Source organism: Anguilla rostrata, chromosome 10 (genome assembly GCF_018555375.3).
Source record: "Anguilla rostrata isolate EN2019 chromosome 10, ASM1855537v3, whole genome shotgun sequence".
Lineage (NCBI taxonomy): Eukaryota > Metazoa > Chordata > Actinopteri > Anguilliformes > Anguillidae > Anguilla > Anguilla rostrata.
Genome location: NC_057942.1, coordinates 25290845 through 25303770, shown reverse-complemented (window position 1 = coordinate 25303770; position 12926 = coordinate 25290845). Strand labels below are relative to the sequence as shown.

At 38.9% G+C, this 12926-nt stretch overlaps 1 protein-coding gene across 7 annotated transcripts in view; it reads left to right on the top strand.

The window, feature by feature from the left end:
• LOC135233784 (two pore channel protein 1-like) overlaps window positions 1-12926 on the top strand; it is a 134712-nt gene that overhangs the window by 21389 nt on the left and 100397 nt on the right. For all 7 annotated transcript variants that reach the window (XR_010323936.1, XM_064297665.1, XM_064297664.1 and 4 more), the window contains exons 3-6: window positions 8821-8951; window positions 10654-10830; window positions 11138-11251; window positions 12796-12926. Coding sequence is in view for 6 of the 7 variants with exons in the window: in XM_064297665.1 (XP_064153735.1) it covers window positions 8821-8951; window positions 10654-10830; window positions 11138-11251; window positions 12796-12926 (553 nt within the window). In the remaining variant the exon portion in view is untranslated. The remainder of the gene's footprint in view (window positions 1-8820; window positions 8952-10653; window positions 10831-11137; window positions 11252-12795) is intronic.

The following is a 12926-nucleotide window of genomic DNA, read 5'->3' as shown; positions in this document are numbered from 1 at the left end:
TGATTAAATTACTCGTATTAGCTAATAATTAACTGGCCAGAAACCCTTTAACGTGACTAATTCTGGTTAACAAGCCAGGCAGATGTACACATTGCAAGCAAGAGAATGCTACGTTTTATAATGAAAAATGAAGCACAGGACATGCCAAATGTGTCTTACGACATATTTCATAGGTAAAAGCGCACACGTAACGCGCTGACATAACTGCAAAGTTATTGAACGATTGATTATTAATTCATTCGTTCGTTAGCTAATATTGGCAGCTGCCATTGTAGGTGATTTAAACACTTACGCCGTTTTTCTCTCTTTTAAAAGCAACGTGACAGCCAGTTGGCTAGCAAGTTCTAAACATTTCGAACGCGCAAATATGAACGTTTCAATATTTTTAATATAAAGTTTATTCAAAAACTTACCGAAACAGGCGATAGCTAATATAGCTAGCTGCCGTTTTTGACGATATAAACGCTTACGCTGCTTTTAAAAGAGAGAAAAACGGCGTGACAGCCGGCTGGCTAGCCAGTTCTAAACACCGCGAACGCGTAAATATGAACGTTTCAATATTTTTAATGTAAAATTAATTTAAAAACGCGCTCCTGTCGCACAACTCCGGTCATCTACGGCACTTCCCGAAGTGCCATTTGAAACGGCGGAAGGGAGAGCCGATACCACGTGACGAAATTGAAACAAGCGGGCCTTCCGATTGGCCGCAAAAAGCATGTAAACTGGAGAACTAATTATTTGGTTAAGTAGGCTAAAGGAAATAGTAAAAATGACTCGGCTACCGAAAAAACTTCAGAGGAGGATTATTTTATGGTCGGGGGGGCGGCGGGGGCGGCGGGGGGCGGCGGCGTGTATCGACCACCCTAACCAGTGGTGTATTTACTTTGTATTTATTAGAGAGAACTGGACATCGTTAAATGTAAGTCCTGTAAAAGTACACAAAATAAACTGTCTAAATGTAAAAAAAAAAAAAAAAAACAGCTTCATACATATACATTTAGTTATATTAATACAGCCTTATTTACAATATCAACTTTAAGATAAGCGACACACTAGGAATTCTCATCCCGCCCCATTAAATGTAATGGCGCAGAGGTTGCTTCATAATTTCAAACTGCTTTCCTAACGGCTATTTTCCGTCCTGCGACTTGGGTTACAACAGTGCATATGTACGGATTTCTAGACATGCTGATAGCGACCACCCTTTCTTATATTAAATTCAAATACGCAAGATAGGGCACTATCAGTATGCTAGCAAATTTATGTCAAGTTCCATTCATTTATATGGGGTGGTCGATACACGTCCTCTTAACAACCAAAAGCTAGCGCAGGACCACCTCTTATTTGCCGGCACAGAAAAAAATTGCGAAAGTACTGAAAAAATAACCACTGGAGGATAACAAGGACATTTTTTCCTACATAACTAGGTACAGGTTGTTACCGATATTACCGACTATTTCATATATAGTTGCAAATCTGTTTGCGTTTTCTTGTCTGTTGAACGAAGGTGGTAGCTAGGCTAATAGGTGCTCTCACTCTAGCATTAGCGATAGACGCACATCAACCGATTAACGGTTACGTTTATTATTTTTTCTCAGGTGGCTAACCTGTTCCTAAGCAAAATTCATCCAACATAATTTGCGGGAGGTTTTCCCTGCTTACGCAGATCACGCTCACGTTGTTCTCCTAGCAACGATGGGGCAGAGTGCTCCGCTGCCCCACAGTAGAGAGATAGGACAGGGAGCGCAGTCCGCAGAGTGAGCACACACATACACACAAAGGAAATTACTCCAAAACAGCATTATAAGGATTGTGAGTCAAGTGTATTATATTTATACATGCCAATTTCACCACTGAATCCCTATTTTGTATTAAATAGAAAATACATTATGCCGCAACGTTCAGATGTTACGATAATCTTGCACCACAGCGCCACCTTTGGCAGGGCACTGCCCCACGTGCCCCTAATGTAAAAACGCCCCTGCACATATGTACACATATATACATACATACGCATATACACACACAAAAATGAAAAAACAGAACGCATATATACATACCGCACCATTAGCAAGGTCAGCTCAATCCATATTGCTATGTACATATAGACATCACGATACACTTCAAACTGATACAACCACAAAACCACCAATACCAAATACTCCACCAGGCGGCAATGTCGAGCATTGTTTATTTTTAGGAAAATAAATCTAATTCATTACATACATGTATGAAATACTTTTAAAATCAATGTGTAAGTAACCTTATAGTTTTTGGTCATAAGCATTTTACAATCATGATTTTGACTGCACAGGGTCTTTAAATTTAATAATATCCACTAAGTGAGGGAATTCTTTAAATTTGTTTGAGACTCTGTGTCTCTGAGTTTTATCTCAAGCAGTTTAATTTGTTACCTGTATGTCACATATGAATGTATCTGATGGTTCCCAAGGTGATCTCCGGGAAGTCTTTGATCAATGAGCAAAGCCCAAAGTTACATGGGATAAGCTGAGCACATTTTTGGAAAGGCCTGTCTCAGATCTGAGGGGCCCCAACAGTAGCTAGTTTTGCAAAATCAATTACTTTTTTTTCATTAGCTGAATTAGGTTGCTTTTGTTCATAGTTTATCTAACCTTGTTTTTATTAATTTTAAGTTTGTTCCTGGTTTTATATTGGCTTATTTGTGATCCTTTTGCTATTTTCACCCCTTAAACCCCACTTGAAATCCAGGGCTTTTTGTAAAAATTCCCCGTTTGAAATAAACCCCATTATCTCCAAATTTATATACAGTACAGACGTGGTTCAAAGGTTGAAATAAAGAGAACATTTGTACCAAAATAACCCAATCCCCTGATCCTATGGGAGATTCACTGTGTAAACATACTGATACTGATACTGGAAAAAAACAGATTTCTTTTTCCAATTGTACCCCCGGATGGATCCAACACCAGGACAAAGTTTGGGGTGGATTGAACAAATCAGTAAAATTTGGCATGCATTTACCCAAAGGGGGGCCCAAATCACCAGACAACCTCTCCAAATTGGAGTATTGTGTATATCCTTTTCCCCAGCCATATTCCACTTTCAGGTGCTAATTCCATTGAGGGTGGTACCCTCTGGAATCCCACAAAACAAATATTCTTTATTACCCATTCTCTTTTTGACTTGGCCCTTTATTTCAGTCAAATGCTGTCTCTTTGGATAGCTTCTATGTACAAAATGTGTTCATAATGGTTTGTTTTTACACAAACTAAATTCACGTAGAGACAATCATTTGGTTTTAACTTGCTTTGTGCTCAGACCTGCCAGGCTGCTGTAAATCTGCCTTATCAGTGATCACAACAGAGGGAGAGCTCACAAGGAGGAAAATGGCAAAAATATAAAATTGAATCATAAAAGATTTACAATAAGATAGTGTCCTTTATCATTACTGCAATTTCTTTTATGCAAAGCATTTGCCAATAAACAAACAAAGCTCCAATAGAACGTGTGCTAAGCATCTACTTAAGTGCTTCGTGAAAAGGCAAAGTGAAAGTAAGTCAGTATGCAGTAGAATAGCTAAACCGTATTTTCAGCTAAATAAGCCATAAGCTAAATTCAAAAGCTATTTAAATGAGCTTGAAGAACTCAACGCTGTATGATTATTTTAACTTATACGGGGTTTCCAAGTAGGGGCAATTGTCACAATGGGTAGATCTTAGAGAGCGTTGCAGTGGCTTGCTTTTAGGTCATTCACTCAGCATTGGGATGTCTAATTGAGAATTTTTTCGCTGTTTGTAAGGTAAGAAGTAAAAAAAAAAAAAAAAAGCACTTTTCACGTTTGACATTCTATTTACATGCATAGAAATGCTCCCTTTCAAATGCTCATGAAAACACTTTCAATTCAATGGAAATAATGCATAATGAATAATGACTTTTTATAGCCTATATACAAAGAGCAGTTTGATTGCTTAGGGATCAGAGGGGAATTTTAGCAATATCAATTTTATCATTGCAGTACTAGCAGTTGTTTGACTGATTATGGATAGTTATTGAGTTATAAAATACCATGATCATCAAGAAATTTAACCTGGAGTTTACATTTCAGCCCTTCTTTGGGGAAGGAAACTGCCTTGTTATTTTTTTATCTCTAGTAGTTTTACTGATCGAGATAGGGTTTTTTGCATCAAAGTGCGAAGACTGCGCTTTACAACGTGGACAACACTTAACAGTAAGTGTTCCAGCAGTGCACCTTTAATCAGTGACCGATGAAAGCAATAATTTAAGAGAATTATATTTTTAGACGCCTGTGTCTAATCAGGGGTTTAAGAAATTGACTTCAGTGTTTTATACATGGTCCCTTCTTACTTTGTATATTGTTTTACTGTATTTTCTCTGTTTTCTTTAACCCCTTCGCGCATATGCCAAATCATTTGTACCATTTATCGCGACCACAACATTTATTTTGCCTTTTTGTATAGCCATTTCCGTGGTTAAAGTCGCATTTATTATTATTTTCTGTTAAAACATTTAATTCATATCCAGGGAGATAGCTAACTACTTGCAAGTTAGGTGACATGTGTAGCCATTTACTAATACAAGTGCATTTCAGGCTGGAAAATAAGCCATTAAACCAGAGAAATTGCTGAGTTGTCTTAGAATGTTTATCGCCAAAGGATGTAGCAAGGCTGGCTGCGTCGGCATAGCAACGGACGCTACGGTCTATGGCTGCAACGAAACTTTAATCTGTTTTAGAATGTCATTGCGTCACCCGGATCATTTTAGCAGCCCGGATCAAAATAGGTATGAAAGAACTTTTTTTAGTTCGCAATGAAATGAATGAATCTGAGAGATTGCATAGCTATATACAGCAAGTTAAACTATACATGTCCTGGATCAAAAACTTTTTGACCACAAGTTCATAAAATCTAAAGGTGGATATGTAGTAGGGTTGAGCCGAATACTTGGATGAAATGAGTATCCGGTACGGATAATGTACTTTTTACGAGCATGCGTACCATCCGAGTAAAATGTGTCAATATCCGTACTTGTGATAGGCCAGCCACACACAGAGCTCCTCCTCTACACAGAGCCTATACAAAGTTCACTGCTGCGCCACACAACACAATCTTGCCATCGTCAGCGGTCTATTATCTATTGTCATATATTCTCAATAAAATAAAGTTTGCAATTCTCAGATTCGGATCAACACATTATTCTGACCATAGCTAAACACACATTTACTGGACATTCACACGTAAGCACATATTACTGATTACAAACGGACATTTGTAGTTTCTAGCTTGCTACAGTGTGGCTAACTAGCCAGTTATCTAGCTGCTACAGTGGGCTAACTAGCCAGTTAGCTAGCGACGACATCATGTAGTACATGATATAAACATGTACTCGTATTTCCTAACATTTAGCAATCTCATACACACACTCTACTAGCATCATTGACATCCTAGCATTCTTATACATCCACTGTACTAATGCAGTATCACTTTTGAGCAAATTTATACGTTGTCGCTCACCTGAAATCACAAGACACAGTACCTCGTGGTTAGCCAACTGTAACCATGGCGCGCTCTGTCTACTACTGTCTTCACACCGTCAGTTCATTTAAAAAAATAATAAAACCAGAGTAACGATAACAGCGTCTTTACTGCTATCACAGAGTGAATGCGATGATAAGAAAATTTTCGGTTACGCTGACCTATAAAACGCTATTCCAAAAGCAAAAATAGACATGTTATACATCGTTAGAAAGCTTATACTCTCACCCACTGAATAAATGAATTGTGAATCAAGCCAGACTGTACTAAAAAGGGTGACAATGCCGTAAACGACACGCATGTGTGGTATTACGCACAGCTATTTTGGAAGGTACCCCAGGCATCACAAATGCGCGTATATTTCACAAACGGATTGTCCAAGACAATATATGACCGCTCAGTCTCAAAAGAGACATCTCTACACGTAAAACCAATGGTAAGGTTGTATATTTATTCAATATTTAGTCCCAGATCATTTTTTTTGCAGCATGCTCTGCAGATGTGATGTTACACATCGTTAGAAAGCTTATACTGTCACCTAATGGATAGACTTTGTCATTCAAGCCAGACTGTACTACAAAGGGCAACAGCACTGTAAACTGCATGCGTAGTATTACGTGTAGCTATTTTGGGAGGTACCCAGGCGTCACAATGTAATGTATTTCACAAACTGGTTGTCCAAGACAATATATGACCACTCAGTCTCAAAAGGGACATCTCTACCCGTAAAACCAATGGTAAGGTTGTATATTTATTCAAAATTTGGTGCCAGATATTGACTGTAGAATGACATGGTATAATTTTTGAAAACTTTGTCTTGTTTATTTCATTATTCACTGAGCAGCATTTTCACTGCTGTATAGGCATATCTTAGGGCTATTGTTGGGTTTATGTTGTTGCTATGACAGAATACAATTTTTTAGTGTTGAAAAAATATTTTTATGAACGGGCAGATAGACACTATTGTCCAGTGTGTCATGGGTGTGGGGTGTAGGTGCAAATGAGACCGCAGGGAGGCAGTTCTTGTTAAATGAACGACCAGTGCAACAATGGTGGCACTGTAAAACTCCATACTCAGTATAGTTGTCGTGTATCATCTACTAATGAAACTAGAACACATAGTTTCTGTTTTCAACTCGTAGTTTGGTTGCAGGAGCAATGAATGTCTGACTTGAGCAATCTAGGCACGCTGGCATTGCACAAAGGGGTTAAAGCACTTTTTGCTGCAAATAACTTGTAAGGTACAATAGAAACAGTTTCTTCTTGTTGGTGTTCTTCCACTTCTTATCATCATGATCATGATCATCATAACAGAACACTGTAGCTTTAAAAAAAAAGTATCCACATGTTATCACATGTTAGTGTATCCACTTCATTAATCCTGCATCCTTTGTACCTTCCACGCTGGCTAGAAACTGCTCTGTCAGCATTGCCACAGATACCTTTCTGTTTTGTGTACCCCATCCCAGAGAGTGTTGTGGAGCTTGTGATTTAATTGTAGTCAGTGGTAGTTCTCTGTGGCTTCCTGTTGTATTAGAAATCATGTCTGGGTATTTTATTTTCTGAACCAGACTTTTTCTGTTTGTGGGAAAAGATGAGCCATATAGCTGAAGCCTTATTTCTAACTGGAGCCAGGTGAAGCTTAAGTGAAAGAAAACTCTATAAAGCTCTGTAAAGTGGCCCTAGGCTTTGTTTTGTTTTTGTTCCATCTCTGTTGGATGACAAAAAGTGGTTCTATTGTGTCTCTCTGACTGGATTTGGAATGGCCCACCAGCCCTCCCTGTCTCTGTCTGTTATGGGGCCCAACCGAAGCAGTCTCTGGTTTGTATTGAGTGTGAGTTTGTGATCACTTTTCGTCTGGGGAAAATAATTGGCAGCAAGATTTTTTGCTCTTCTAGTTTTTTACTTTTTGTGTTGCAGTAATAGTGATATCTTTCCCTAGGCCCTGTACTGCTGTGTCTCAAGAAAGTATCCTGACATGAAGCATTGCCTTCTGCCAGGTGCTCTGCTTTTATATGGTCAAGACAAAGGAGCCATCTTATCTTAAAGAATTTCTGGTACTTTCTTAGGAATCTATGATGAACTACTTATACTAGCCGAAAACAGATTGCTTGTATGAGTAGAAACATCAGTTTTATGGGCTTGTCAGATGCTTCATCATCTGGCAGCAGAGGAGTTATGGCTGAGGTTATTGGAGCTTTCATCATGCTGTGATGAGGAGGGACAGTCAGGGACAGAGAAATTAGTTCTATTTTTGTGGTCATAGATAACACAGTAAATCCAGCTTGACCCAGATTTTTGAAAAATCATGGAAGCTGAAACTTGATTGAATGTCTCTGTTTTTCAAGGATTATTTCCAGTCTATGAAACTACTTTTAGTGGCCTACACAAGACATTGGCTGCTGAAATGAAAATGTAAAGTGGGTATTGATTAGTATGAAATGGCAAAAGGGAACGATGAGAGTACTTGATTCATTTTGATTCTGTCTTGTAGGGGACTTTTTTGGACAGTGTGTATGGGTATAGTGCCAAACAGCTACTCAAGAAGGATGTACTGTTGTTTGCTGGTTGTATTCATATTATTGTGTCTTCCAACAAAACCCTATTTGTGCTGGACTAATTTTTCTTCATCTGTAAATTTGTAAACTTGGAGTGTAAATGATCCATCCTTGCAATGCACAGTGGGGCCAGAGACCAGGGGGCTGTACTGTAAAGAGTATAAAGGAACTGCCAGAGACCTCTGTGCTTACCTTTTGACATCTGGGAACCAAAAGTGACATGAAGTCTGGACAAGCCAGTGGTGTACAGGCAAACTGGCTAGAGCATGCTCAGGAGACCCCTGTACATACCTCTTCCTATTGCCTCCAATTTGAATTCATTGGTATATTAATCATAAACTGTCATATACAGCTTGTAGTATAAATATCCAGCAATGTTCAGGGGGCTTGCTGCGTGGTTCATCACATGCTCTTCACATGCACTGTCCAGAAGACCCATTGGATGTCGTTACATAAAAAGGCTTTTTTTAAAGGCCTTTGTTTTTTTAATATTTGTCTTTGTCCCCTGGATACAAAACAGTGTTGTTTTCTCAGTTCCTTTAAACAGTTTGTTTTTGTTAATACAACTGATTTTATTACCCATCAATGTGCTTTCAATTTCAGAGATTTTTTATAGATTGTGCTTTCCCTGGATGTTCTTGCTCGTCAGATCAGGACAAGCTTTCATTTTTATTCTGTTGGTTCTTTTGTGTATGTCAATCTTTAATGGAGCACCTGTTTCTGTATAGATGGCAGTGGCTACGATATTGTGAATAATGCAGTGATCCCCACCCCTGGGCACCAGGACCACAGGTCCCACTTTGGCACACTGAGGCAGAGTTGGGAAATGAACTACCAGGAGGCTGCCATCTACCTGCAGGTGAATGATCCTTCTGCTGCTGTGTGTCTGGACAGAACAGTGGGAAATATGGCCCAGTTAATGTGAAGCTCAAATTCTTACAATGTCATGATGTCAAGGGGAAAAAAAAACAATTCAGGAATTGAAGCATGGTTATTGGTGGGATCAATAAAATTGCCACTTTAAGGGTATATGCAGATCAGTCAAACCAAAGCAAACCTTTAAACCTTTTTGTATGAATCTGCTGCCTTATCTGAATAAAGTGAGTTTTCTTGCCATTATTGGAAGTCAGTCTCTCCAGCCAATGAAATTGAGTTTTCAAAGTGATTGACACAAGGGATTGTCTGAGTATGCCTTGTCATGCTAAATTTTATTTGGGTTGTAAAATTATACCATGCTTCAATGTTTATATCTTTTTATCATAACAGTAGTACAGTGTTATACCATTGCTATTTCAAAATTATTTTCAAAAAGAAAAATAAATGAATTAGCTAATTTAGAAAGTATTCTTGAGTGGCACAAAACTGGCCCAAATAGGGAGGGATTCAGTCGACTGGGGTGACTGGCTAATCGCTCACAAGTGACCTTGTTTAAGCCCACAGTCTGTGCACTCATGCTAAGCATTGTGTTTTAATTCAAATATCTATGCAAACTCAACACTCTAGTGTTAAAATACTGTAAGTTGAAACGTAACATTGCATCTTTTGGGGAACCAATTTTTTTGTTTGAACTCTCAAATTGGTAGTACAGCTTGCAGGAATTAATGTGGTTGAAGAATATGATTGAGCATTCAAAATCATAAAAAAGGATAAAAAGTATATATTATCTTTGTAAGCATGCTGGGGGAGGTCAGTATTTCATTTAAAAAAATAAAATAAGAAACAACATTTTTTAACTGGTACTGTAACTGACGGTTTCTCCTAATTGCCTACAGTAGTTATTTGTAAAACTGCACATTAATCTCTCCACTCTTGGTGGAAGAAATAAACTTCAAAACACACACTTACATATGCTCTAAAACAATAGTAATGTTTTATTCAACCATGATGGTTAACATTTCAACACACAGGTTTTCATCAGTTATTCAACCTTTTTGTTTTGAAATGAAAGATCCTTCTCATTCTCGTTTTGTCATTTTGCTATTTATTTTGGGTCATTGTCCTGTTGAAACAGGGATATTTTCTCTTGCAGACTAGTGCTTTGCTTTCAGGCCAAAGAGTTCAGTCTTCTTCCAGAAGGCCTCAGGGGCTGTCCCATGGCTTTTGGCAAACTACAGGTGTGAGTTAATGTTGGCCTTTTTGAGAAGTGGCCCTTGTCTCACCACTCCCAATGAGGCCAAATCTGTGAAGTACTAAAGAGATCTGAAGTTCTGTTGATTTCTGTCCATCTTCTCCAATTTCAGGCAATGAATTCTACAACTCTGTCTGTATTCAGTGTTAGGACTCGTGGGCACTTCTCTGACAATCATGTTCATCAGTTGCTCAGTTTGGTTGGATGGCCTGATCTTGGTAGTGTCTGGGTTGTACCTTATTTTTTCTATTTTGTTAGAATGGACTGTGCTCAAAGGAACATCAAAGCTTTGTCAGACTTTTTACAGATTCAGTGGCATAAATGGCATCGTAACAAATGTATTACCTTGTTAAATTATGACTTCTGTGGCAGCAACGTTATGAAACTTTTTCCAGTAATACAACAAAAAAATCTTTTTGTGTGTTATCTTTAGGAAGGTGAGAATAATGACAAGTTTTTCACCCACCCAAGAAACCCAAAGGCCCTGGCTGCCTACTTGTTTGCCCACAACCACCTCTTCTATATGATGGAGCTTCTGACTGGGGTATTGCTGATGGTGCTGTCAGTGAGTGAAGCACCTGCTGTGCCCTCCCTCCGGCTTGATGTCTACGTATGTACAGTTTTTAATGCATTATTTAACATTTTAGACATTTAGAAGATGCTCTTCCAGAGCATTTATACAGCTGGATATTTACTGAAGTATTTGAGCTTAAGCTGAAATTTAACATTTTCATTCCTGCTAAAGAAGGAATTGTGCCAGTCATTTAAGCGAGCTCCTACTATTCACTGCTTGGACTGAATGACTCTCTTTTATTGTTGAGAGATTATACTGATATACAGGACTAAAACCAAAGGTGTCTTTCAGCTTGACACTATTGAATTAACTGTGCTCTAGTGACTGGTGACTGCCCCTACAGGTACATGCAACCCTAGAGCTGCTAGCGCTGGTAATGGTGGCATTTGAATTATGCATGAAACTGCGTTGGCTGGGCTTTCAGACCTTCATTCGCCACAAGAGGACCATGGTCAAGGTAACCATCATCACTACTTTTGTCTTTATATCAAGTTTGAGGCATTTATTTTGCGCTGCTATATTTCTTGCCCCATGTCAGCTTTTCAAGTCATTATCTAATTGGACAATAAACAATATTTGATAATTGCAATTGCTCAAAGGCAAAAACAAATGTGCAGATCAAAGCAGTCGAAGTGTGTTTGGTTAAGTTTTGTTTGGTTAAAGGTTTGGAACCTGATGGTGAGGTCATGTGACATACTCTGTTGGGCAACCACCTCTCAATACATGTACAAATCCTGTCTTGTGTGGTTCAGGGTTCCATTCCCAGTCAAGGCTTTTTCTGTCCTATGATCCTATTTGTATCTGTATCCCTCTCTTCTTTCATCATCTGAATAAAGTTACAAAATCCATAATTAGGCCAGACTGTACGTTTTCCTTTTTTTTTTTTTAAGTTTGCTGTCAGAATCCAGATATGCATTATGGAACATCTGTGAAAATGATATGGTAATATGCAGTCCGTGAGTATTTGGACAATGACACATTTTTTGTTGCTCTAGCACTGCACTCCAGCACATTTGATTTCAAATAAAACAATCAATATGAGGCTAAAGAGTGGACTGTTGGCTTTAATTGAAGGGTTTTTACAACCATATCCCATGATTTATGTAGGAATTTTAGCCCTTTTTTATAGGTAGTCTCTTGATTTTTGAGGAAATAGTAATTGTAAAACTTCACATGATCTTAAATAAATTTATCTTGTTTAGTTCTCTTATTTAAATAAACATGCTTTATTTTGTATGAATGCTCCAGTATCTACTTTGGGTAGTCTCTCTGAAGTGTGTGGGTATATATATTTTTGTTACATACACTGTCCCATCATCAGCAGACGCTGGGTATTTTTCCTGGTGATACTCTGCCAGTCCTGTACGGCAGTCACCCAGTATTTGGCTGGCATTGACACTTCTTTGGTCCTCATGTTGAGACAACAGCAAGAGACAAATGCAAATTCCACACCTAGAATCAACTCTTTGTTAGGTTTCTTGCGCATGATCTAATGATGCAGCCAGGCGTGCCATTTGGGGGGGGGGAGGAGTTTTGATGATTCCACGGTGTCTGAGTGACAGGGGCCCTGAAAAATTGTGCTGTAATTGCAGGGATGGGGTGGCTTGGGGTGACGATGGCCAGTGAGATCTTTTCATGGGATGCAAAATCCCTGCCGGTGCTCCTGGGTGCCACAACGTGCTGACGGTGTCCCTGGATGCAACAAGCTTGCGAAAAAACAGCCGAACAGCCAATTATCAAATTTTTTGGTCTCAATTTTCCAATTTGGGACGAGATATAAAAGGGCTGGAGTACAGAGCCAAAACAACAAAACCTGTGTCAGTGTCCAAATGCTTAAAGACTGGTCTGTTCGTGAGATAAAAACTGTTGTGCTATGTAAATATTGATGTCTGTTTGGAAAATAAATAATATAATGCAGTGTAATAACACAAGTAACTTATAACTTACCATGTTAAAAGCAATGTTACTGCAATATAATTGGTGTGCCTTGTGGTGGGGCAGTCCTGTGTACTGCTGCTCCAGTTTGTAGAGGCCATCGTGGTGCTTGTCAGGCAGACCTCCCACCTGCGTGTCACCAGGGCCCTTCGGCCCATTTTCCTTGTGGACTGCCGGTACTGTGGTGCTGTGCGCAG